The sequence below is a fragment of the Hippopotamus amphibius genome, chromosome 6, assembly GCF_030028045.1.
Source record: "Hippopotamus amphibius kiboko isolate mHipAmp2 chromosome 6, mHipAmp2.hap2, whole genome shotgun sequence".
Taxonomy (NCBI): domain Eukaryota; kingdom Metazoa; phylum Chordata; class Mammalia; order Artiodactyla; family Hippopotamidae; genus Hippopotamus; species Hippopotamus amphibius.
The window spans coordinates 120,771,081-120,797,838 of record NC_080191.1 but is presented as its reverse complement, the minus strand read 5'-3'; the positions used below and the strand labels follow the sequence as shown (position 1 = coordinate 120,797,838).

General features: G+C 44.6%; 2 protein-coding genes across 2 annotated transcripts; both read right to left on the bottom strand.

Moving 5' to 3' along the window:
* TRIM42 (tripartite motif containing 42) lies at positions 1 to 25,886 on the bottom strand. Its single transcript, XM_057739320.1, has 5 exons — positions 25,546 to 25,886; positions 20,241 to 20,938; positions 14,420 to 15,243; positions 8,887 to 9,111; positions 1 to 87 (listed from the first exon to the last, which is right to left on the bottom strand). Exons 1-5 carry the CDS (start codon positions 25,884 to 25,886, stop codon positions 1 to 3), a joined length of 2,175 nt encoding a protein of 724 aa, XP_057595303.1.
* Positions 11,037 to 12,367, bottom strand: LOC130855550 (pyruvate dehydrogenase (acetyl-transferring) kinase isozyme 3, mitochondrial-like). Its single transcript, XM_057739321.1, is given in 3 exon segments — positions 11,037 to 11,551; positions 11,554 to 12,128; positions 12,131 to 12,367. Coding segments are annotated over 3 exon segments (1,239 nt in total). The 5' UTR covers positions 12,348 to 12,367; the 3' UTR covers positions 11,037 to 11,104.
* Positions 25,887 to 26,758: the final 872 nt, after the last annotated feature.

Sequence of the window (26,758 nt, the reverse complement as noted above, 5' to 3'; positions counted from 1 at the left end):
TCAGAAGCGTTTCTGGAGGGCAGTCTGGATATTCTTCAGCAGGCCCCACTTAGCTCGGTTCTTCCCACGCCCATCTGGTGTTACCACCTGCAATCAGAAGCAGAGAGCCGTGGCACCAGCTACAAGGGAAACAGCAGCTCCCAGGAGCCTGGCCCTGACTGCGGGCCAGATGCTACACACCATCTCATTAGCTCCTCTTGTCGACAACCACATGGGGCAGGTGCCACTAACCCCATTTTACAGATGAAAAAACTGAGGCTCCGAAGAACCAGGTAGCTTTCCCGAAGTCCCACAGCTAATACGTGGTGGGGTTGGGATTTCACAGACAAGGTCCCCCTTCTTTAAGGCAGCTCATAGGACTGAGTGCTGGTTACTGTGTTGCGGTTGTGACCCCAGGTGGGCTTCACCAGAGAGTAGCCCTGGGGGTCTGCCCCCCGCCCCTGGAAATTGCTTCTGTCACCGTTCTCATCATTTGTAAATGTCAGCGAGTGTGTTTAATTTTCTTGCCAGACTAAGCACCTTGAATAGGGTGTGGAGGCAATGACAGTCTTTCATCTCTGTAATCCCAGCATTGGTTATGGTACCGAGAAGTTTCTTAGACAAGTGAAAGAAAGGTGACTAGAGCCATAATTTGTGCATCTGCCAACTGTTTCTCTTTGATGCTGCATACTATCTCTGATCACTATGAATAGTCAGTGCTCCCTAGAAAAGGCAGCTTGCACGGGGTAGCAGGACCCTCTTAGAAGTCTCACCAGCTCCACTTAGATGTGGAGCTCCGTGCCTTACCTTGAAGGTGGTGGACTTCTCCACCACTCTGGTCTGGCATTGTTCCTGTCCCTTCCTAATACATGTTTACTGGGGAGGCACTTAGGGAGTGAGGCTGAGATCCAGGTCTGAGAGACAGCCCACAGGCTCAATGAGCTCTGTCTAGGTGAATCAGGACTCATGGGGCGGATGGGATGGGGGCGCAGCTTGGATGAGAAACAGCAGTGTTTGTACAAAGTCCAAAGTCTCTCTATATAAAGTTTTCATGTTTGTATTCAAAGGGAAAGGGCAAAAAATAGACACTATAAGCATTATGCTCTCTAGTTTTGCAAAATTTATTTTTAGTTTTAGAGAAAACAGAGCTTCATGCAATGTGAAGATCAAGATCACGTTACATGTATGATGTTCGATTATAAAAAGGGAAATAACACACAGAGACATCCCTGATAAGGTCGATATACGTGTGTAAGATATACACACGGAGCTATCAGGCAGCAATGAGGGAGGAATAACAATGTTGTGATGGGGTGGGAATTGACTCATAAAAATAAGGAATTTAAGTTCTGCCTTAAAGTATAGTCAGGATCTCCAGAGATAAAGACTTGAGTGTGACATGTGAATGGGACAGTGGAGATCGAGGTGTGTCTATGAACAAGAGGATACGATGGAACAGGACAGAAGAAACAGAGAACAGAAGTTGAGATACTAAAGAAATTGAAATGATAGTCGACAGTCCCTTCCCTGCCCAAAGGGCTCAGATGGTTTTCCAAATGAATTCTATCAAACTTTTAAGAAAGAGTTGTTCTAGAAAATAGGAAAAAAGCAATAGTGTCCTAGTTCATTTTATCAAGCTGGTAAAATACTGATTCGAGAACCAGATAAAACAATATAAGCGAAAAAATTATAGGTCTGGTTCATGTATGATCATAGATGCAATATTGCAAAACAAAATATAAACTAACTAAAATTAAGTATATTCAAAAAATAATACATCATGATCACATAGGGTTTACTCCAGGAATGCAAGTAGAGTTTAGCATTAGAAAAAGCAATGTAACTCACTGCATTAATGCCTAAAGGAGAAAAATCATATGATTTTCTCAAGTAACACAAAACCTTCATAAAGTTGCACAAGCTCTCAGAAATTTATAAGTAGAAAGAATTTTCCTTAACTTAATAAGGATTATATATCAAAAAAACTACCACTGAATTATACACTTCAAAAGGGTGGATTTTTTAGTAAGTGAATTGTATTTTAATAATACTTTTATAAAAAAATTAGAGTCAGAACACTGTTTAAAAAAGACTAAATCAAAAATCATCATAGCTCAATAGGGACACATTAAGATCAGGAATAAGACATGGATATTAACTCTCACAGCCACCATTTTTTGTAGGCCCAATGCCCTGGCCAAAGCTGTAAGGAAAGAAAGAAATCGAGGTTCAAGAATTGTAAGGAAAGAGATAAAATAAAACTATCATTATTTATAGATGACAGGGTCATATGCTTGACAAAAAAATCAACAGATAGACTCAGAATAATGAAACATTATTGAGATTTCTGGAATCAAGACTGATCTATAAACACAGTAGTTTTTATTCTAAACCAGCAATACATTAGAACGTATAATCAAATATAAAATGACATTAATAATATCAACTAAGTCTGTAAAATGTCTGGTTTAACCAGGAATATATAGTACCTCTATGGGAAGAATTTAAAAGCCATAGTAAAGCACATAGAAGATGATTTGAATAAAAATAGGCATATTACAAAAATATTGTCTCCAAATTAGAGACTCAGTGCCTCCCCAATCAAATTCTATCCGGATTTTTTAAAGGAATTCAATTTATTTGACAATTTTTACAAAATTCATATGAAGGAATATATTTCTGTAATTAGCTATATAAACCTTGAAAAAAGAAGGAAGGGTAATAGGCAGACTTACCACATAGCACAAAGCTGAGGTTAAACAACAATAAAACCAGTGTGGTATTGATGTAAGAACAGACAAACTGACCAATGGAATACAATAGAGAGCTCAGAGACACACCCCTAAATATATGGCAATTTAATACAAGATCAGAGTGGCACCTTTTTTGTATTCGAATGGAGAGGCTGATGATACTGGGAAAACTGGCCCACTAGATGGCCAAAAAAGTACATCTCTACCTAGCGCTACGTGCAAAGGTGAGCTCTGGGTGGATTAAAGTCCTAAATTTGAAAGGCAAAACTAAAGTTAATAAAAGAATATGTGGAAGATTACTTTTGTGATCTAAGCCATTTTAAGGACTTTTAAAATAAAACTTCAAAAGGTCAAACCATGAAAAAAATAACTGATGACTTTGATCACATCAAAATTGAAGATCTCTGCTGTTTCATGACGTACATGATGAACAAAGTTAATAGACAAATGTCAGAATGGAGAAGATATTAACAGTGTCTAAAATCGTCATCTAGAATGTTTAAGGTCATGCTGCAAATCACCTGGAAAAAGAAAAATGCTATAGAAAAATGGGCAAAGGATATTTAGCAGGCTATTTACAGAAGATGAAATCCTGAAAACTAACAAGCATATGAAATGAGATTTTAAACAATAAAGAGATGGCACTTTATACCTATTGGGCTAGCAAAATAGTAGAAGCTGGGTCACGCCAAATGTCAGTGGGGCTTTGGATATAGGAGCCCTCACTCATTCCTGATGCAAGTGTACATGCATGCAGTCAAGTCAAGCACGCACATACTCCACCTCCCAGCAAGTTCACTCCTTGTGTATGTCTGAGGGCAAAATTGTGTCCTCCCAAAATTTGTGTGTTGAAGTCCTATTCCCAGTACTTCAAAATGTGCCTTAGTCAGAGATAGGGCCTCTAAAGAGGTGATTCAGTTCAAATGAGGTCATTACGGAGCATCCTAATCCAATCTGACTTTTGTCCTTAAAAGAAGAGGAAGTTTGGACACACAGAGACACACTGGAGGTGCACTCGCCTGAGAAAAGGCCCCGTGAGGGCACAGGGAGAAGGCAGACACCTGCAAGCCAAGGAGAGTGGCCTCAGAAGAAACCAGACCCGCCAATACCTTGATCTTAGACTCCTGGCCTCCAGAACTGTGAGAAAATACATTTCTGTTGTTTAATCCACCTAGTGTGTAGCATTTTGATGTGGCAGCCCTAGCAAACGAATACAACGTTCCAGAGAAAGTCCCACACCCGCATCCCACCCACAAAATGTCATGAATGAGGCTGTTCACGGCGGCATTTTTGGAGGTCACCTGGGTGTCCATCCTGGCTGTACAGACAGGTAAAACGTGGTGAACAAATGCACACTGTAAAGGATGAGGCAGCATCAGGAGGAAGTGACTAAATGTGCCCAACAACATGGATGCATCATAAAAACACAGTGTTCAGGGAAAAAAAGGTAAGACACCACGTAAGTTATGTAACAGTACTATTTGTGCAAATTAATAACACATTCAGTACAAGACACATCATGTAAGAATAAATAAAAGCAACATGATACACATAAAAAAATTAGTATGGATATCTAGGGAAGAATGGTCACAAACGGGAACAAATACATAAACAAAAAGAGGGCCTTGCATAGACCAGTGTTAGTAAATGACTATGAATTGAGATGTCTGACTAATTCAGCCTCCTGAGTATGAGGTTAAAAATGACAGGTCCAGCTTGAGCCTAAATTATACCCACTCCAGGGTTCTAACCTATCTTCAGGGTGAGTAGGGAGGGACCAATAGGGTTCTATTTATGTGAAGGATCAAGGAGCCCTTTGGAAAAGAATGAATTCTAAGGAGATAGAGAATGCAAATCATTTTGATTTCATTTCAGGACATGGAGTCACTATGTGTATGTGGGTGGGGGTGCAGGTAGATTTGGGGTAGTTACTCTGAATGTGGACTAGTGTTGATCACTCAAATCGTCCTCTAACCCCAGGCCCTGCAGATATGTGTCTCAGTCTAAGGCAGAGCACCTGCAGTGGACACAGAAGAAAAACCAGAAGGGGGATTTCATGAACCCCTGGCAAGATGCCCAGGAAGGCCAGGCAGCTCTTCTCCGTGGCCTGAGTTCCAACCTGACTGTGGCCTAAGCAGGTAGGAAGCAGTACTGCAGATGCTCAGGGTATCTAGCAGGACCAATTCCTGAGCACACATGAGGCACAGTTGTGGGAGTGGGACCCAGTACAGACTGAGAAGGAATTCCAGAGGATGGCTGCAGGCAGGGGTTGGTGCATTTCCTGAGGAGCTATAGGGAAACACCCAAAACAGTACCAGTTTGTGACTATTCTGGGGCCTGAATGTTTATCTCCAAACCTTATGTATAACCTGGCACATCTGGTTTACATCAGATTGTGGTAGGTAGAATAACGGCCCCCCAAAGATGTCCATGTCCTAATGGCAGGAACTTCTGAATGTGTTATGTTACATACAAAGGGGGATAAAGGTCGCTAGTCAGCTGGCTTGAAGACAGGGGGAGATTATCCTGAATCATCAAGTGGATCGAATGTGATCACAATGTGAGTCCTTCAAAGTGGAAGCGAGAGGCAGAAGTGAACCAGAGAGATGATGGTGTAAGAAGCCTAACGTTACTGGCTTTGAATACGGAGGAAGAGGCCATGAATCATGGAATGTGGGCAGCTGCTTGAAACCGGAAAAAACAAGGAGATGAATTTTCCCCTAGAGCCTCCAGAAAGCACATAGCCCTGCTCACACCTTAGATTTCTGATCTCCAGAACTGGAAGTCAATAGCTAAATTTGTATTGTTGAAGCTACTAATTTGTTACAGCAGCAATAGGAAACCAATGCACAGGCGGAAAGTTAGATATTTCATGGGAAGACTTCCTGGAAGTTAACAGAGATTTGCGGTCAGAGGGAGACATTGAGGTGAGGAGACTATTTTCAAAAACGAGGGCAGTGGTCATCAGGTACACTTAGGACTAGAGGAAGAGCAGGAGGAGGAGCTGAGGTCACAGGGTACATGACTTGACTAAAAACACACTTCTCCATTCCTTCAAAAAAATACCAGTGAGGCTCTGGGATGTTAGCGGCTCTCAGCTGGGGCCTGGGGGCCAAGAAAGGTGAGTAAGGCCAGCATGATGCCTGTCCTCACTGACCTTGCTGCCCAGTGGACTTGGGGCTTGGACCCAGGTACACCTGCCCGAGTTCAATGCTCTTCCCAATGCCTGATCTTGCCTCGTAAAAAATAAAAGTCCTACTCTCACTGCTGTTGCTTTGACAACATTCTCCCAGAGTGTGATGCCAGGTCACCAAGGCTGAGCCCACCCTGCCCAGACTTTGCTACATCTGATTGTCTGATTATGGCGCAGGGGATGAAGAGCTTCTGCCTTGGGTGAGACCTAGGTTCCCACTCAACTCCTTGGAGTTGCACGAGGCCAGACACTTTCCCTCTCTGAGCCTTGGTTTCCTCCTCTGTAAAATGGGGGCAGTAATTCCCTGCCTTCTGAGAGGTTGAGAGGATCAGAGATAATGAAGGCACTGTATCCGACACCGAGTCAGCCTTCAATAAATGAGACCTTTAAAAAGCGTTAAAGTTCACTTTCTTGCTTCGTGTATTAGACTTCAAATAAAATCCCTTAAAAAAACAAGCCACAGACTATGAAAATCAAATATAAAAACTGTTATTTCACTTCCTTTACAAAAGGATGTATGATGGAAATATTGCCTTTTGGATAAGAAATGATGGTGCTGCCTCGTTACAGCATTTTAAAGGAAACCTTTCAGGATTACCTGCACAGAACTGATGCCAAAGGAAAAATATTTCGATTTTATAGGAAGGAGCTAAAGTCATTACTTTTATGAAGCTTTATAAATGTCATTCGAACACACCATCTTATTTTCATTTGCTATTGAAGCCTTTACTTATGCAAATCATGACAAATGTTAAGGAAAGCCGAGTTTCCCCTGGAATGCTAATATACTCACAAAGAGAGAGGAAGAATTACTTCTGAAGGAAAAATCTATATTGCAGCTCTGTGAGTGAGATGAAAATGAAGCTTGCAGAAAACCTCATTAATTAGTGCTCTGCTCATTTAGAAATTGTGTTAAAAAGCGAAGAAACTGGAATGAATTTCCTTCCCTTATAGGGGGCACGAATTCACCACATAAACACAACATCAGGGGGATTGTTATTTCTTGATTGATTGTAAAAAACACTTAACAGCTCTCAGCCATCTTATGGTACTTTGTATAAATTTTATTTATCAGTTTCTTTCTTCCCTCTTTAATTTAGACATTCTTTCATATATTCATTTGGTCACATTTTCTCTCATGTATTCATTCAATAACCATTAAGAACCTGCTGTATGCACAGTGCTGTGGTAAGCATTGTGGGAGAAAGAGAGATGAATTAGATGTGAATTTTGTTTTCGAGGAGTTCAGAGTTTAAGAGGGATGGCAAAATAGCTACCTGAGAAAGGCTGACACACTTCAGTCTCTCCACCCCTGTCCTTGTCCCAAGCATCTCAAAATGACTTAAGATCCATGAAAAAAACAATGAGTAACAGCACCGAGTGCCCCTCATGGGCAAGACATTTCTGAGGAATTTCTAGAAAATGAGAAGGCAGATGGAATTAGATTGTAGGAAAAATTCATAGGCAAAAGGACGTGCTGTCAAACACGGCAGCAGCTGTGGGTGTTCGTGCTCTGGAGAGAAGGCTATCCACAGAATTGGGCTGTGGGGCAACTGACGGACAGGGTACCTGGCTGGGGTCTAACAGGAGGAGCAGCCAGATGACTTTCTCATCCCACTTCCTGCCCATGTGAGTGTCTGACCTCTGTGCAGGGGGAGGGGAGGCACGCGGGTGCCGGACTCCAGAAGCAGAGCAGGGGGATGGAGCAGAGAGCCCCCACGCCAGTCCAGGACACTTGCTTCTAGTATATCGCCAGCAGCACAATCCTGCCCCACCCTACCTCCTGCTTCCCTCTGTCACCAGAGGCAGCAGCCCGTCAGATTCTCTTCTGCAGACATTTGACCAGAGCCCAAGAGCGTGTAGCTAGCTAGTCAGGTTGAGTTGGTCGTACAGAGCTTGGGCCAAGAACCTCCAAAACCACATGCAAGTTGAATTCAGGGGAGGAGAAATGACGGGCTAGCTGAAAATGGCGCAAATTAGAGAGAAGTAGAGATGGGAGGAGGGGCTGTGGGAGAGAGAGAGGGAGAGAATAGAGAGAGAGAGATTGATTGAGAGACTGAGAGAAACTCATCTGATGACTTTCCAGTTTTCTTGGGTATCAGATGTGTGTCTTGGCTGGAAATGGTCTCATGAGACTCCCCTCTCTCTGTACCATAAATTCCCCTTTTCAAAAGCTGAAATGAATGGATTTATTCTCTTTACTTCTAAAGAATCTCTGATTAAGACATAATCTACTCTGATTCCTAAGAACACCATCATGGTTGTACAGTAAGATAGCTCTAGGCAGTCTTAATATTTTCTTCCCTTTCTCCTTTGAATATCAATAAAATTATACCCATGAATGTATTGCCTTGGGGATATAAAGAAGAATCAGCCTTGCATCACAAAAAAGATAGGAATAATCTTGTCCCTTCCTGTTTTTGGAGTCCACCCAGGCTTACTGACTGGCTATTCCTTACCTTTCAGATAAACAACAAATGAATTTTTTTTGTATTGTAAGTATGTCCTAAATATTGCATGGGACATACTAATGCTAAAAATGTATTCATTGCATGTGTCCTGTATTTATATTGGTTAAATCTGACACCTTATCCTTGTTTTGAGTCACCACTGAGGCTAATACATCACTCTTTTTTTGTCCTTATCACACCACAATTATTTGTTTACTAGATCCTGAACTCCTTGAAGGCAAGAATTACATCTTATTTTCCTTGGAACCTCTACATCCTAACCCAATACCTGGAACAAATGTTTTCTGAATCAAAGCGACCTGACGATTCTCAGGCCTCCTTTGCAAAGTTGATTGAGGCTGGGGACCTTCTCTGTGCCCTTGAGTTAATGAGTTTTCTGGGAGTAGAGGGGGCTGTCATATGGTGGGTTCCATGATCTCACGATCATCCTAACAGAGCTGCATCCAAAGCTGATCAAGAACACCTGTGTGAGAAATAACGTGCACGGTACCTTGCAGATGTCACTCCACTGCCCAGGACCGTTATCGTTGATGGCTCTCACTTTAAACAGATACTCGGTGTTGGGGGTCAAGTTGTGCAGCTCCAGATTCTGCTGCATTATGTCCCGAATTTGTCCACAGAGCTCTGTCCGCACGTTGTTAGGAGGGGAATTAATGAGTTCGTAGAATTCCATCTCAAAAGAGTCCACGTCTTCTGTTGGGCATGTCCAGTAAACCTAGGAAGCAATGAACACGTCAGTGGGGTACCAGCACACGCCATTCACCTTTCTTTGCCGTGAAGATCTGTGTTGTTGACGCTCTGGCATGAGTTTAAGTGACTCATCCCTTCTAGCTGCTGAAGACTTTGAATTAGACCTTGTGCGACAGTCTTGGAAGGCTGCGTGATGAGTTCTGACATGAAGCTTGCAATGCGTTTCAAGAACAGAAGAATGCTCCTCTGGCTTCTGTTTCTGTCAGTCAACGTGGAGGTGACCTTGTTGTCCTGACACCACTAACTAGAGTGACTACCATTTATCGAACACCTATTGTGCATCAGATTCCGTGTCAGACATTGCCTGACTCATTTAGTCCTCACAACCCCCTGGGAGGGAGATTTTATTATCCCATTTTACAGTGGAGGCTCAGAAAGCTTACATTCAGCAATTCCAATGGAACCACAGACTACTGAAGTTGAAAAGTGCATCTATTTCAACTCTCTATTTCATGCACAAGGAAGTAGAGTCCCAAAGAGGTAAAATGACTAATCCAAGTAACAGAGAATATATGTTCACACTCAAAGCATAAAATGTCAACTCTTGGGAAGGGGTATGTTAACAAGTGTTGATTAGCATCAATTGTGCCTGGCATATAAATATTTTATAATAACTGTATTTTTAAACAGATATTGCATGCCTTATTTAAATTTTAATAAATTTAAATGTTATAGTGTATATAGTTAATTTATAATTACTCATAAGTATGTAAATTTTAAAATTTGTATAAATTTGTATAATTAATTTATAATTATTTTTATATATTTACACTTTTAAAATTGTACATTTATATGACTTAATAAAAATTAACATCTTTTCTAATTATCAAAACACTCATTTTAAATATGTACTTGGAAAATACATAACAATTATAAGAAAGAAAATAAACATCTCTTTTAATCCCACAATTCAGTTAATAATTCATTATATTTCTTTCCAATTTTGGAATACACACAAACACACAACTATATAAAATTTGGATTATATTGCTTTGATTCCTGCTTTCTTTCACTTATCACATTTTTAAAGAACTTTTATTGAGATGTAATTGACATACAATAAATTGCACATATTTAAAGTGTACAATATTACATTTTATATATGTCCCTACATCATTAAAAATTCAGTAAAGCACCACTTTAATAACTGCCCCATAAATGATATATTCCTTCTATAGTTGAACATTTAGGTTGCTTCTAATTCTACACGCTAATAAATAATGATGCATTGAACACTTCGGGGCATGAATCTTCATTGAACTTTTTTTTTTCTTCTTTTTTTTTTCCAAGACAATTTTTGGTATGCTTTAATCGACAGAATGGAAGTACACAAAAGAATTTCAAAATAAAATCTATGCATCCAAGAGGAAGATCTAGCAAGAAAGTACCCACACCTCACAATTAGAATCTGGTCAGATGGAAGAAGGCCAACATCTAAATCAAAGAGTGAGAAGGGAATGCCTGAGAGAGAGGAAGGGCCTTGGAATCTAATTATCAAGATATGCTCAGCTGATGTCTTCAACTTCCAGGCTCCCCAGGCCTTAGCTGGTGGTTTGGGACAAACATGGTATTTGGTCTCAGAAGAGCAACAGTAGCGATGGGCTGGAACAGGGAGGGAGCTGAGAAATCTGGGGAGAAGGTACATACTCTATGATAACCAGGACAGAGGTATGAAAACATGAGCACTAATGAGGCTCTGTGCCCCCTTCTGTCAGGTGCTAACCAAACCACAGCAACGTACTACGAAAAATGACTCGAGTTACTACTTTAGTGGAAGATCTGAAGTAGCTACAGGAAACTTCTGTGGAAAAGGTCCAGCTCATACAGAGAAAATACACATTCAAGCACTGGATTAACTATAGTGCCACATGCAGAGTTGGTGGAGGAAAGGAGTTCTTTCTGGGTGACTTGCAGAAGACCACCTTTTCTTCATGGAGAGGACCGAAGCATTCAGTTCTTTACAAAGTTCTGTTAGTCTTGATCTTGTCCTGTTTCGCCTTGTATTTGGAAGCATCCCTGGGTTCACTGCTGGGAATGCTCCAATCGTCAGCTTCAGGTGTGGTCTTGTAATGGCGCCACGCAGACTTATTAAAAACTGGAAGTCTCTCAAATGATTCACTTGAAGGAGCCTTCAAATAAATGACAGCATCAGTACCCACGCCTTCCATAGAATAGAGTTTTAGATCTCCTTGAAAATATCTAGCATACAGGCGAGAAATTGGCAAGCCATAACCAAATCCAGCCAGCGGGGCGGCTCTTGCAGGCTCCAGGCTAGGTCTCGGGGCAGTTGAATACATGTAGTTAAAAAGGCGATCTATTTTTCGTAGTGAGACCCCACCACCTAGGTCACTTATCTTAATGGATAAGTCTTTACCCAGAGTAACAAGAGTTTTAACAGCTGGGTAGCCTTCTTTCTATCTTCATATAGTTCAACTGTCGCTCTCATGGAGTTCTTGAACAACTCAAATAGCATGTGAAACAGATGTGAGGGCACATAAACTACCTGAATAGGTTTGTCTGGAGCTTTGGCATTGAATTCTTCAACTTCCAGCTCTGGAGCTACCAAATAATACTGTTCACACAGCATCTTAGCGGTTTCATATGCATCTTTCACAACATCAGCCACATTGCAGGTGGGATCAATGCTTCCTATGTGTTTGGGGTGTGCAGGATTGGTGTCACCTCCAAACAGAAGTGTGTGCTGGTTAATGAGCATACGGAAAGAGATGCGGTTGGTATAAAACCGGTCCAGAAAATACTGGATGTTACTACTAATGAACAGATCAAACCCAAACTTCTCCTTGTACTCGATCACTCCTTGGGCCATTGTAGGAACCACATCCTTGTGTCTATTTCTGACTTTAATTAGAACTTGTAGAAAGTTATCCAAGACCTGTGGATCTTCAGGGCTCTTATTTTCATATTCTATAAGCTCAAGAAAACTCTGCGTATACGAACTCTGAACCAATCCCACCGAGGGCGGTTAAGCAAGTTATCTGGCAGAAGGTTAACTTCTCTCATTGTGTTAGCCAGGCGCACAGGAAGCTCCTTTCGTAGGAACATATATGAAGTTTTCTCACACGCATTATCTCTCCCGAAGTCCAGGAACTGCTTGATGGAGAGCGGCGATGGCGAGAAGCGCCAGTAGCGCTCAATCTGTTTGGGCACCGGCTGCTTCAGCAGCCACCGGAACAGCCGCATCCTCGCCGGGGCAGCGCAGAGACCAGCCGAGACGCTCGGGCTGCCGCAAGGGCCGGTACAGCCGAGCCGCGCGGATCCGGTACGTTCGCCAAGCGCTCACCCCGGCCTCCGTCTCGGCCTCGGAGCCGCGGGTGCAGCCGCTGCACCAGCAGCAGCAGCAGCAGCTCGCGGGCCGCGGCAGGCCGCCCGCGGCTTCCCCAGGCCCCCCGCGGCTTCCCCAGGCCCCCATCATTGAACTTTTAATCATTTCCTTGGGAGCGATTTCTAGAAATAAAGTTGAGGTTTTATAAAAAAAACTCTTTAGGATTTTTAAGATACACAGTGACAAGTTACAAGACTAACTTAAAGAATATTCCCCATGCCAAAAGAGCACTGTTAGTCAACCATCACTTGAGAGAAATGCCAACGCAGATTTCGTCTTCTGCATTACTGAGCATGATGATTCCTGTGTGAATTACATCCCATGATCCTGAAACAAGGATCAGTGATATTTTTACATCAAATACTGCTATCTGGCGGTAGGTTTAGGTGTCCTATCTTGAGAGTCAATAACTTGACTGGATTTTTTTCTGTGTAAGCCCTTTCTTGAGCTCATCAAGGGACCATTTATAGGTGACATAGGGTGACTGTTCTCCAAACCCAAGTATACAGCAGATATCACCAGTTCTTCCCCTCTAGAGCAAGATACTGCCCACCTCCCAAGTGGTCTCTGTTGCATGGAGATGAGACCTAATGCCATCCCTGATATAATATCACATATACTGCAGGTTTTGCTGATCTAATATCATTTGGAAATACAGGTTCAGCTGCTCAGTTGTGGGTATCTGTTATGGGAAGGGCAGAGATACTTTTGCTGTGTCTGACGGCCCATGGGAGGATGTATTCTATATGTTCTACCTTGCAACCTAAGGTCATTCTTGGAGTCAATTATAAACACCAAAACATAGATTATGATGTCTCAGGAGAATAGAAAAGTAAGGCTTGGCCAGTGTCTTGCTTTCATTTTCTTGTTTTTAGACCCTTGATACTAAAGTGTGGTCTGTAGACTGGCAGCAATGCCAACATGTGGAAGTCTGTTAGAAGCGCGGAATCTCAGGTCCCACTGAGACCCACAGAAGCAGAATCTGCATGTTACAAGATCCCCAGGTGCATACTAATGTTTGAGAACCACTAGTGTAGGATTCAAGGATGCTAAAAGTCTTCATGGGTGTTCTCAGATCATGGGGACAAAAGATGGGCTCTGCCACATGGAAGCAGGCTGTGGGTTGGCTTGGGAGATATCCCTGTAGGGACCCCAAGAGGAGGCAAGATAGGCTCTGATAGAATATCTTTCTTCCTTCCTGGACTTTAATAAAACATTCTACAAACAATTCAATGTAGGGTCAGCTGGGTTTGAAAGGAAAATGAAGAGATGGGCCATGTGTTCATGTTAGGCCTAGAAGGTCAAAGAAGAGTCCTGTCCCCTGGAGCTGGGTGATGGCAGCTGTAGAGGTCTGTGAGAGAGCCACACCCCTCCCACCCCCCCAACGCCCGCCCCCCCCCCCCCCAAAAGCTGAATCTCAGGAGATAAGAATTAGAATTCCATTGGCGATTATCTTCCTAATCGTTCCAAATTATGAAGAGTCTGGATATTTTCTTTAGAAAAAGTATCAGTTTAGAGGAATCACAGCTGATAGACCCCTGGAATCTGCTTTTCTAATTCTCGTTTCTGCACTCCCTCTACTGCTACAGGCTTTCCTCTGGGAAATATTACTCTCTCCAAAAGTCTCTTCAAATTACTTTGTTTCCCAAATTGTGTTCTCTTTCAATAGAGAAGCTGCCTTTGAAGTGGAATTGGGGCTTTCAGATGTATTTCTGACTATGCGTTGAATACATTGTTTGGTTTAAGCCAATCTTGGACCGCTTAAGATTTCAGGAACTTATCCCTTTTGAATGGACTGACCACAAAGAGTCCAGAGGAACAGATTTGAGTCACTGGTCAAACAAGGAAGTGCAACATTTCCTGACTACCCTGCTCCATTCTATAGCTCACACCCTCCCATCTTCCCTATGGGTCCCAGAGCCTTTCTTACCTTGGCAGCTCTTGGATACACCAGAGTCTGGTAGATAACAATTGGGCCTGGAGTCTTCACAGAGCTATCATTGAACGAGTACCAGTTGTGGAAGCTGCTGCTGTTCTGCACAGGCTGGTTTTCTACCCCTGCACTCCAGTAAGTGTAGAGGCCATCTGTGGGCTTGGCAGGTGCAGCTGACTGGGCTCGCCCATAGGCCTCCAGACCCATCTTCGTCTTCTCACAGCCGGGGGCACTGAAGGACAATAAGGAGGAGCTTCGCTGGTATACCTGCTGGTTGCCGAAGCTGTGGGTACTGAAAGTGACCTTCCTGGCAATCATCATTTCTGAGTGCAGGGGGTAGGGGGATGGCAGGGAGTCCCCTGAGGAGCACACCTTCTTGGGTCCTGTGGGGAAGAGTTCGTGGATGGCATTGGAGAGCTCAGCAAAGTCCAAGGGCATGCAGTTCAAGGAATGCAGCCGGAGCTGTGGGTCGGGCCTGTAGGTGCTCTGGATGCCGTCCTCGATCTGGTCCACCAGAATCTTGGCCGACTGCAGGAACGCCACTTGGCCTGTCTCCTTCAGCGCTTCCTTGGAGTAGGCGATCAGGCCATCCATTTCATCCACTTTCTTGGTGGTGACGTACACGTATTTTTCAATCTCCTTCTGCCTGGACACTTCCAGGTTCTCTATCTGCTCCATGATGGTTTTCTCTTTCTCCTGGAGAATGCTGCGCAGCTTGAGGAATCCAGTTCTGATCTCTTTTCGCTTCACCTCCTTGTCAGCTTTAAAGCTGTTTTTCAAAATGTTGAATTCCATGAGGTCATTATCGATTTCATATCGGACTGCAAAACAACAAAGTGAGTTGCTTCAGTTAAATTTTTCATTTCTCCAGAAGTCAAAGCCAGTGGCAAACTGGAGCAAACTAACTTGCTCTCCAAAGAAGCGGGTGGGAAGGGAGGGAAACCACTTGTCGCAGGGCTGCTAGCCGCTAGCATAGGTTGATAAAGTGAATGTGGTTCCCTCCACACTCCCCTCTCTTCCTTCTTGTCTAATACTTCCCTCGGGCATAACAGCATCCTTTCCTGGCATCCTTCTATCTTGTAACAGTAATCCCTGTGACCTTGTGTCTCAAGGTGGAAGTTCAAGGCCACCCCTGATATTAGTTTGCACCAGATTTCCCTTGTCAGCAAGTTGGACTTGAGATGAGGTGATGTCACAAAGTGATGGGTTTTCCCTGTATGAAAGCTAAACTTTTGCAGGGGTGGGAGCAAGAACTAAATTTCTGACGATGACTTCTAAATATTGCCTTGTCTCATTCACCAAAACCCAGTCCTAGACAATAATGGCAAATCAGCAAAGTTCCCCTTCACTGTGGCTGCTCCTTGGCATGTCCTTTTTCTCTGCTGGGGATTTGACTCCCTTGGGTTCAGCTGGGCTTCCTCTCTTGCCTACCCCCCACTACCTTTCCAGAAAGGGTCTGCTGTTGCACTTCAAGGAAAACCAAGTTCATCCTGCAGCCTCTCACGTGGCATTTGGATTTTAGGTTTACCCAATCATTCAACAAACATTTATGGGACCTCTGTTCCATGTCACATGCTTTTCTAGGCTCTAGGATACAGATATGAGTATGAGAGGCCACTGATGCTCCAGCACGCATAAACCCAGTGACACTGCAGGTTGGAGAATGCCGGGGCAGGATGAATATGTCCCACCTCTGTGAAATGGCAACTTCATTGGCTTTATAGGGTTTTAGGCATTAGGCAGTAATTTCAAGACATGTCTACCTTCTGTGGCCTATTCTAAAGATAAGGTCCTCCCCATGAAAGGCTGACTCTGCAGTGAATTGCTGGGCTATAATCCTCTCTAAATTTTACTCAGTAGTAGGGGTGACCAGGTCTTGGTTCGTAACATAGCCCTGGGTCTACAGTAAGCTGGATCTCTGTGGGTGCCATTGTCACAATGATGTACATTAGAGTAAGAGAAACCCTAGGGTTCTGGCAGACCACAGGAACAGGACCACAGCTGTCTCGGTTACCACTGTGACTAGGGTGTGTAGAGGTGCTGGAAAGGTGTTTGTTGAGTGAAAGCCATTCTGTCCCGTTTCTTAACATCTTTGGGGTGAATGTCAGCAGTGTTGCTCTCTGGCCTACGTTCTGAAGTTCCCATTTCCTCTGCCTACCTCCTCCCACAACTGGCCCAGAAGGGGTGGAGAGGCCTACGGATAAGGGCTGAACAGGAGACCCTCAGGATGTGATTGCAGTGGTGCTGAGAAATGCTCCCTGCCCTCCCCACATGCAAGCCCTGCTGTGACTCAGGGCCGCTGAAATTCCACTTTATGCATTAATTCCTTTGACTCTTCAATAGTTACTCACTATTAGAAGACATTTGAATAGGAAATTCCTTGCTTTATCAGGGATTACTTAGGCATCTATAAAGCCGAGCCTGGAGAGGTAGGATAAAAATGTCTTAGATGAGGGGAAAGAGGGAACACCAGGAGAAGAGAAAAGAGAGAGGAGACCAGGAGCACAACCCCACCAAATGCCCCTTACAAATATGGAAGCTTTGCAAGATCTGGTCTTAGAACAAAGGCAGAAGATCTCTTTTAGGCAATATATTTAAAACTAGCTACTATTTATTAAATGTTTATTATAGATCCAACCCATACATTGTCATGTATCACACGTATGGATCATATCTATATATTATCATACGTTATGCACAACTTTCTAAGAGGAAGATATTGTTTCCATTTATAGATGAGGACACTAAAGCTCAGAGAGGTTAAATGACTGCCCAGTGTCACACAGCAAATACCTAGAAGGAACCAAGGCCTGTCCCTAATTCTATTTGTCTAACTCCAGAGCCTATGTTCTTAATTGCTCCAGTTGCCTTCTCGGGCCTCTGTGAGCACCAGAATCACCTAAGGAACTTAAAAAACAAACAAACAAACAAAAAAACCACTCTTCTCTTGGCCTCACCTGCTGAGTGAATCAGCCTGAGCTGGGGCTCGGGAATCTAGATGAGACAGTTTGCAGCTAATCTAACCCAGGGAAACTTCTGGAGATCTTGTTAAAAATGCAGATTCTGATGGGGTGGGGCGTGAGGTTCTGCATTTCTAACATGCTCCCAAGTGATGCCCATGCTGCTGGTCCTTGGACCACACTTTCAAGGCATTAAACTTCTGAGCTCCCTTTAAGCCAGTGATTCTCAACCTTGGTATCATATTAGAATTACATGGGAACTTTTAGAAAATCCTTATTGCTTAGCCTGTACCTCTATGGGGTCACGATATGGGCATAGGTTGTTAGTAAAACTCCTTACTGGTCCCAGTGAGCGTCTGGACATTAAAGCTTTCAACATCAACCCAAACTGGATTTTCTCTCCAGGGCCCAGAGCTTCTCAGAGTGTGTTCTCAGATCACCTCCTTTTAAATTACGTGGAGATCTGTTAAAATGTAGATTTATGGCACCTCCCCAGGAAGCGAATTGAGTCCTTAAGACTAAGTTTGAACCCTGATTAAAAAAAAAAATTTTTTAACATGGATGGATAGGCTAAATTCTTTACCTATATCTGAATGGATGTGCCACGAAGGTGGCCCTTTCCCAATGGCTGGGCTCCCTGGAGTTTGTACTGATGTCCCCTCATTGTCTGGCTTTCAGGTGTCCTGGACTTTGAGAAAATGATCCCAGGTTTCTCCTGTGTTAGAGACCCAAGTTTCCTGGGGTTGCATGAGGCCCAGAGCAGGCTACAGGCAGCAACCCCTTCCCTAAACTGAGGCTCCAGAGAATCCAGCCAAACTCAGGCCGTGGGTCAGACCTTAAGAAAACCTTCTGGAACCAATGGGGCTTCCATTGGCCTGGCAACATGGCTTTCTTTAATATAGGGGCTTCCCTGGTGCTGTTCCCAAGCTGAATAAATGTCAATTGAAAAACAATGTTCTAGGCATGGACCAATTGAGAAATCAATGTATTCCTGAAATATTCATGCTGATGAGAGGTCCTGGGGAACATATTTAGCAAAGTCTGTCTCTGACCCACTTCTATGTCCAATGAGACCTTCCTGTGCAGCTCAGGGGAAAGCTGCCCCCTTGTCAACTGTTCAGACATGTTTGTAGAGACACTGAAATATCTGACAGGGGAGAGGCGAGGTTGATTTGGTGCACGCTGGTCCCTTGACTCTAGGCCACCACTTAGGGAACTAGACCACAGGTGTGGTGGTGGTGGTTGCCATTGTTTTTCAGTCTCTCTATCTTCAGATGCTGGTCACTGTTTAGCAGACCAGGCTGTCAAATGAATGTTGTGGAATTAACATGGGCTTTGGAGTCAGAGAGACTCCATCTAGGGTCTGCCATCTATTAGGAGCCTTGTGTCAATTACTTCTTGGAATCCAAGTTGTCTTATCCTGGGAGGGAATTTTAATGCTTATACTGTAGGATTATTGAGAAGATTAGACGTAATTCTTCTAAAAGTCCTGTAAAGTAGGCCTCTGTTCAAGGAAGCTATTTCCAGGGGCAAAGAGCCTAAAAGGATCTCTGAGATCCTCATGTCGAACCTGGTGGATATACACCCATAAATTATGGAGCTCTTTGCTGAACCCTGTAAAATATCATTGTACTACGTTCCATCATGAAAACCTGAGTCAATTTCCCTTATAGAAACTATAACTATATTATATGTAGCCAATATAAAATAACCGTGAGCAGGCATGCAATGGAAAAGCAAGTCTTTGACTAGAACATTATTGGATATTTCTGGGTTTTCCCATTATTATGTATTTGCTACTAGTTCATTTACTTTGTTAATTGCAACTCGGGGGGGAATTTAAAATCGAGGTAACTCTCAATATCAACTTAATTCTTTTCCCCTTCAAATTGGGAAGATACTGAAGAAATCACTCTTTAGTGACAAAACACCTTAGAAAAGCTCACAGAACTTCAGGATACTACAGGATCAAACTCTTCGTTCTCCAAAGGGGAAAATGAAGCCCAAGGTTGTGAAAATTATAACCAAGATTACAGAATCTTTCTGCATTTATTATGTGCCAGATAGTTTTTGTGCATGCTTCAGGTAGAGTAACTCATTTAATCCTCGCAACCACCCAGTGAGGGAGTTACTCTATTGTAACAGGGAAAAATGAATCTGACTTCACATTACATCTACTCCTTTTGCTTTAACCTTTGTGCTTTGTTGACCTGTGCTTAGTCCTGCTGGCTCTGCACCTTTTATAAAAGAATGTTTCCTAGAGCCTGAAACATACAGGATACCCTGTTCTCAAGGCTCTGACCTTTAAAAGTCCATTGATATGATAAAGAGTTGCAGAACAGAGAATAACATTTGTTTTGTTGGAGGTTTACAGGAACATTGTGACCTGACCTCTGTGGAGAGCTACAAAAACAAAGGATACAGGCACCTTGCCCCACCCTCCCCCTTGCCTTTAAAAGTGCTTTGCTGAAACCCTTCCAAGAGTTTGGGGTTTTGTGGGGCAGGAGCCACCCTCTCCTTGCATGACCCTGCAATAAATCTTTCTCTGCACCAAACAGCCAACCTTTTGTCTGTTTGTTTGGCCTCACTGTGAGCTGGGCACAGGAACCTGCATTGGGTAACACTATCATCCCCATTTTATAGATCAGAAAACCAAGGCACAGGGCGGTTAAGTGGCTGGTGTAGGTAGTTGGCCAGCTGTAGATTCCAGGCCACTGACCTGCAGCCTGGCTCAGTGTCTCCCAGGGCTTAGACTGCCCCACCTGGTGGAGGTAAGGCTTTCTCTAAAGAGATCCTCCCAAATCACCTTCCCCGTCAGTTCTGAGCTAGGAGCGGTGGTGATAGAAGGGGACCAGGACCTGCTTTGAACTTGGCAATGGCGCTGAAGAGCGCCGCAGCCCTCTCGGAGCAGGCGTCGATGAGGCTGATGGTGTCGTGGCCGTTGTGGAAGGCGGTCTTGCAGAAGCTGCAGAGCAACTCGTTGTCGTTGCGGCAGTACTCGATGATGCGGCTGGACGGGTGGTGGATGCAGATCTTCTCGTCCTGGTCCTCGGTGCTGGTGTCCACGAACACGTGGTCCTGCATCGCCACGTCCGAGTGGAAGGTCTTGAGGCATTCGTTGCACAGGTTGAGGCGGCAGGTGATGCAGCGCTTGTAGGCGATGCGCTGGCTGCGGCAGACCTGGCAGACGATGGGCCCGCTGGAGCGGTCGAAGCGCCACTTGAGGTAGCCGTGCTGCTGCATGTAGCGCTTGGTGAGGCGGCCGCGCAGGTAGTTCTCGGGCAGCTGCATCTTGTGGCTGTACGGCATGCAGTGCGAGCGGCTGCACACGGGGCAGATGAGGATGAAGAAGTTCTCGGTGACCTCGGCGTGCTTCTGCAGCTGCCGCAGGCACTTCTCGCACAGGCTGTGGTGGCAGGGCAGCATGAAGGAGTGCAGGCGCAGCCGGCTGCAGATGGGGCACGACAGGTGGCTGACCAGGTTGCTGTTCGCGGGCATCATCTTCACCTCATCCAGCTGCGTGTCGCTGCTGCCGATGCGCAGGGCCGTCTTGGAGCTGCAAGGGGAAGCAAACGCGGGACTTCAGAGGATGGGCTCCGTTTTTCCATCTCGGAAGGAACCCGAGCATCACTGAGCCGCAAAGCGGTGTGACGGGGAGGAGCATAGGCTGTGCCGGGTTGCCGGGTTCTAAACCTGCCTCCACCATCGTGTAGCTGAGCAACCTCAGGTAAGTTAATTAATCTCCCTTTGCCTGTCTCCTCAAGATAAAATTAGTACTTACCTGATAAGAGTTTCTTGAGAAAATGAAAACTGAATTGAATACCTGCATGGCCTTGGAACGGTCCCTGGAACACAGTAAGGGCTATACAACTGCTTGTTGTTATTTTTGAGCAAGAGAAAAACAGCGCAGAGGGGCGTGCACTGTGAGCTGGGTCTTGGGGTTCTGTTGGCCGTGGATAACATCACAGAACACCCACAGCAGACAAGGCCATTCTGGGACTGTGATGGAGCAAAGTAAAACCAAGACTACTTGTTCATGTTTGAACTCAGACAAAAGCAAGAACATTGCCCAAACAGCAAAAATGATCAAACATCCCCTGTCTTGGTTTAAGGCAGTGACTGCTGCTTTTTCACCAGTTGCAACCTCTGGCTCAACTCTGTTCTTCTCACCTTCTAGGCAAGATTTATTAAGATACCCTATAAGAGATTTACCCCTGTGTCCTCATTTAACATGAGCCTAAATCCTCTAATAACTTTTGGATGCCTTCTTACCGAGACACCTCACACTTGCGGGTGGTGTGTCTCTCACTTGTTGCCATAGGCCAGTAAATCCAATCTCCTCCAACTACAGGTGTGTTCTTGGTGGGTTTTGCCTAGAGGGCACTGACAGCAGTATTATTATTGTGTGTGAGATGGAACACAGAAGAAGATGGGCAAAGTGTTCTTCCCAGGACACCAGGAGGTTAGTCCCCGAGCCAAGCCCAGAACTCATGTGTTTTGACCACCAGATCACAACTATGACACAAGGAGCTAGGCGCTAGGGGCAGGCTGCACATGGTGGGATGCACCACCTTAGAGTTGCAACTTCGAGATGTTTCTTCACTTCTCTCATCGTCAGTTTCCTCATCTGTAAATCAAAGCTCACAATCCTACTTCCTTCATGAGGATTTTAAAGTTTCCATGATATAATCTGTGATAAATGCTTAACTGCCTGGACAGAGTAAGCTTTCACTAAATGGCAATTGAAATGTCTCCCCTCTATTCCTAGCCAGCTCATGTCCACAGAAGAGGAAAACAATGGTCAAGTCCATGAAAAGGGTGTGCATCTACTGTGTGTGTGTGAGTGTGTGTGTGTGTTGACTCTTTATTTGTTTAATACCTGAGGCTGATTTCATGTATTGTAAGAACTACGGATGAAGTAAATGCATACTTGTAAAATTCCAGTGCATGTTTGAAGAAGCTACAATCAGGGCCAAAGCAGTTTCTGAAAATAAATGAATTAGACGTGGAGATGGAAGTATAAAAGGATACATAATTTGTGACTGTTCCTATCTCTTCTCTGTTTGTGTTAGTGATGCCTGGGGTGAAGTTTGACATTGTGGCTATGTTCTCCTTTACTTTTGCCTTCTTGCGGTCCCTGTGTGCCCCTGGCTCCTTCCCCATTCCCTTAACCAGGGACCCAGGTTTCAGAGCCCAGACAGTCAAGGTAGATGCCCAAACATGCTGGACTGGAGTGGCCCTGTGGTTACAAGTGCCCCTTAAGGAGACTCAGGCATCTGGAAAGCTCATTCCTTAGAGATTTGGATGCTGGTGTCCAAGCCTGGCAGCCTCCGTGTTCTCAGCCTTGTTCCTTCTGTGCTTTCCCAGTCTCTCTGCTTTCTCATGCTCAGGTTCTGAATGGGGTCACCTGGAGGGGGAGGGCAGATGTATACATGATAGCTGGATGGACTTCCCTAGTTTGAAAAGGTGAGACTCTGAGACTCAGGGTGTAATATAAAGGGAGACAGCGTGAGAAATTAGAAAGGATGGAGGGAGGAGGGTGTTGGGGAATGAGAAAGAGAGGGCAGGGTGAGGAAGCAGGTGTTAATGGCCCAGGGAGCTGGGTGGAGGTGAAAAGGAAATGAGAAAAAGAGATGAGTAAGGCAAAGAGGGATGAATGAGATCAGAGTGAGGCAGGATGAGGAAGATGCTGAGCAGGAAGTAATGATAAGGAACAGGGGAGGCAGTGGTTCAGACACCACGAGACAGAGGCCAGATGAAAGATAAGCCTCAGTGTGTCCAAGGCCAACCTCCTGACACTTGCAATAGCATCTCTGACCATCATCAGAAAGCCTTAGGCTTGGACTCAGGCATTCAGTGGTCATGATTCCATACCAAAACAGTCACCAAGCCCAGCAGCTTTGTCTGCTTGTTGAGATAACTGGCCTCTACTCCTCTGTGCAGCGACTGCCTCCTCCCAAATTTAGGCCTGTTCCCATCATATCACCTGGCAAGTCTCCTGGCGTCCCTTCTTGTTCCCTCCAGGCCATTCTGCACTTTAGCATCACCTGGGGGCAGGGGAGGCTTTTAAAATTCTGATGCCCAGGTGGTATCCCAGACCAATGAAATCAGAATGTCTGGGGGTGGGGCCAGTAGTTTTTAAAGACCCCAGGTCATTCTAATGCAAAACAAAGTTTGGCAGCTACTGGCCTAAGCATCTTGCAAAGCACCAGTGTCATCCCTCCCCTATTGAAATGGGCTTGGTGACTCTCCATCGCGGATGTGCAGAAAATGGGGCAGTTGAGAGGAGAGAGGGGTGTGGGACCTACTTTCTGCACCTTAGAACTTCTGCACTTGCATCTAGAACCCCTGGGTTCTCTATTCACACAAACACCGTGAGAGGTCCATGAGCCGAGAATAACCTATACTAAGCAGCTATTAAGTGCTGAACTGTGAAAGAGGTCATATTTGTCTCTTGAATTCACTGAACCTTTGCTCACAGAATTGTTTTTCCAGCCTTCAAAGGCTTCCAACCCACCTCTCATCTTTCTGCCTCTCCAAATGCTGAGCTTTGGTCTTTCCCTCTAAAAAGTCTGCCTCTGCTCCTCCAGACACCCCTCACGTGTGACCTAAAGAGACCACCTTGGTCAGAGCAGGAAGGAGATATGCAGTGCCTGACCCAGAGGGTTAATGCCTTGAGTGTGTAATTGAGACCCTCAGTGCCGTGACTTCTGGACAGGAACAAAGAGAAGGCTGGCAGGAGTTCGCGGCCATCTGGGGTGCTTACACGGGCCATAGGGGTCAAAAGCGGCCTGTGGAAATGACTGCTTTTCCAATGAGTGTAGCAGATACCAGGGGTTCAGAGGAAGAAGAGCAATTTATGTTTTTCTATCACATAATAGATTTCAAAGCATATTAATCCACATACCCCTTGAACTCACTGCAGGTATCTTACCCTCTGCTTTGCAGGACAGCATTTTAAAATGAAGCACACAGACTCAGTGTTGACATTCTGACTGCATCTTCCTAGCTGTGTGATCCTGGGCATCTTAACCTCTAAAAGGCTTAGTTTCCTCATTGGTGTGGGGGGCATGCGGTAAGGATTACCAGGGGTCACCCATACATGGCAAGTTGCTTTTGCACTAAGTATTAGCTATTGCTGTCTTGTATGGGTGAGAAAGATGGGGTTCAGGAGAGCTCAGCCCTCACTCATAGAGCTGAGGGAGCTTGGATTTGGAACTCAGGTCTATACTGGTTAGTGGCTGTTTAGGACACATACACTTAATTGCTACAAAATTCTTCCTCTTTTTTTTTTTTTTGCAGTTGAAGTAAATTTTATTGCTACATTTTGAAACACAAACAATATTTAAAATAATTAGCACCACTGAATATTTGTTTTTACTGTTACATTAACTGCAAAGCAGATTATTTATGGTATTTTTTAGCTCTTTTTTCCCCCTCTAGCTTTATTGAGATATAATTGACATACAGCACTATATGAGCTTGAGGTGTACAACATAATGATTTGATTTACAAACATCATAAAGTGATTATCACAGTAAGTTTAGTGAACATCCATCATCTCATATAGATACAAAATTAAAGAGAGAGAAAAAAATAATTTAAAATTAAACAATTTTCCTTGTGCCAAGAACTCAGGATTTATTTTCTTAACAACTTTCATATATAGCTGACAGCAGTGTTAATGATATATATCCTGTTGTACATTACATCCCTAGTAACTTATCTGTCTTATAACTGGAGGTCTGCACCTTTTGACTGCCTTCGCCCAATGCCCCTCCCCCACCCCCTGCCTCTGGAAACCGTAAATCTGATCTTTTCCTGTGAGTTTCTTTATTTGTTTGTTTTTGAAGTATAACTGACCCACGACACTATGTTAGTTCCTGTTACACAGCATAGTGATTTGATATTTCTAGACATTTCAAAATGATCACCGTGATGTCTAGTTACCATCTGCCACCATGCAATGACTATGTAACATATTTGTACCCGGACATATTGTAAGTGGTTAATTGCTACCACGTTTTGGGCCTCCCCTTTCCAGAAAAGGAGGTGGACTTGGGGTGGGGCTGCGGACCTGCCCTGTGCCCCCTCCCCACAGCTGGCAGGGGGCCCCCAGTTTCCCCGAGCCGCCGTGGCCCGCCTTGGGTGCGCGGCACTTACGAGGTGCGGATGCTACGGAGGCGGCCCCTGTGGAAAGTGATGGTGGCATTGCGGCAGCAGCGGCTCTCGTAGTAGTAGCACTGGAGGTTGCTGCTGGCCGTGCAGCAGCACTTGCAGTTGGGGTCATTGGCCCAGGAGCAGCAGCACCAGTGGCAGTTGGGGTTCTCGGAGCAGGTGCAGTGGCAGCACTGGCAGTTGCGCTCATCCTTGTAAGGGCAGGGAAAGCAGGTGCAGTTCCGCTCCGAGGTGAAGAGGAACTTGCAGCATAGACAGGAGCATAACCGGGGACAACATCTCTGCCATGTACAACATGGAGAGCAAACACACATGGCGGTCTCCATGGCGCCTACATGATTGCCACCCGCTCCCTGGAGCTCTTGCTGCCTCCTCTACCAGAATCCTGCTGTCAGTTCTCCGGTGGAGGGGTCCCTCCTCCCCCTGATGAGGCCTTCAGCTTGGAGGTTGCAAGAGGTTGGCTGTTGTGAGGGCTTCACAGGCGGTGTCCCTGCTGGGAAGCTCCTGGGCTGACATTTACATAGATCAGCCCCAGGCCATTTGCTTATGTCACAATCCCTGTCTCCCCCCCCCATATCTCACCACACAGGGTAGGAGGGAGGGTGGGATCTGGGGGGTAGTGGCAGGTGGGCTGACTGACACTCCCTGTTTCCAGAGGACCAGCTCCAGAGGAGTGTCTATGCAAAGAGCATCCTAGAGGTTTAGCTGTCCTGTATCACTTTCTGGGTTATTGGGTGGATTTCAGATGCTATTTCTCTTGGCTTGGTGCTTTTTCTGCAGCTTGGGCAAGTTGACTTTGGGGTATGTCTTCATGGGCTGAAAGGCCTGGGTATGATTCATTGGAAAATATAGACTGACATGATACTCCTCTCCTTGGGCTTTTTTTTTGCATTGATAGAACTCTTCATTTGATGAACAAAGTACAGTGCTTACAAATAATAATGCCATATATAAAGGGAATCAGCATTTGGAGAAAGAATTAAAGGAAAAAAGATATAGATTCTTTAAGGTGCTTCATTCAGTAGCCATTGAGTTTGTCAGTCACTGCATAGTCACTGCTGATTTTTATGAGGCTTCAGGCATAAGTCACTGTGAATATTTCTTGGCATTTTTTGTAGCCTTATGGGGTTTGGCTGAGACTCAGACTGTTTCCTATGCCCCTGCCCTCCTCCCCAGTCCCATCCCACTGTATCTCTTT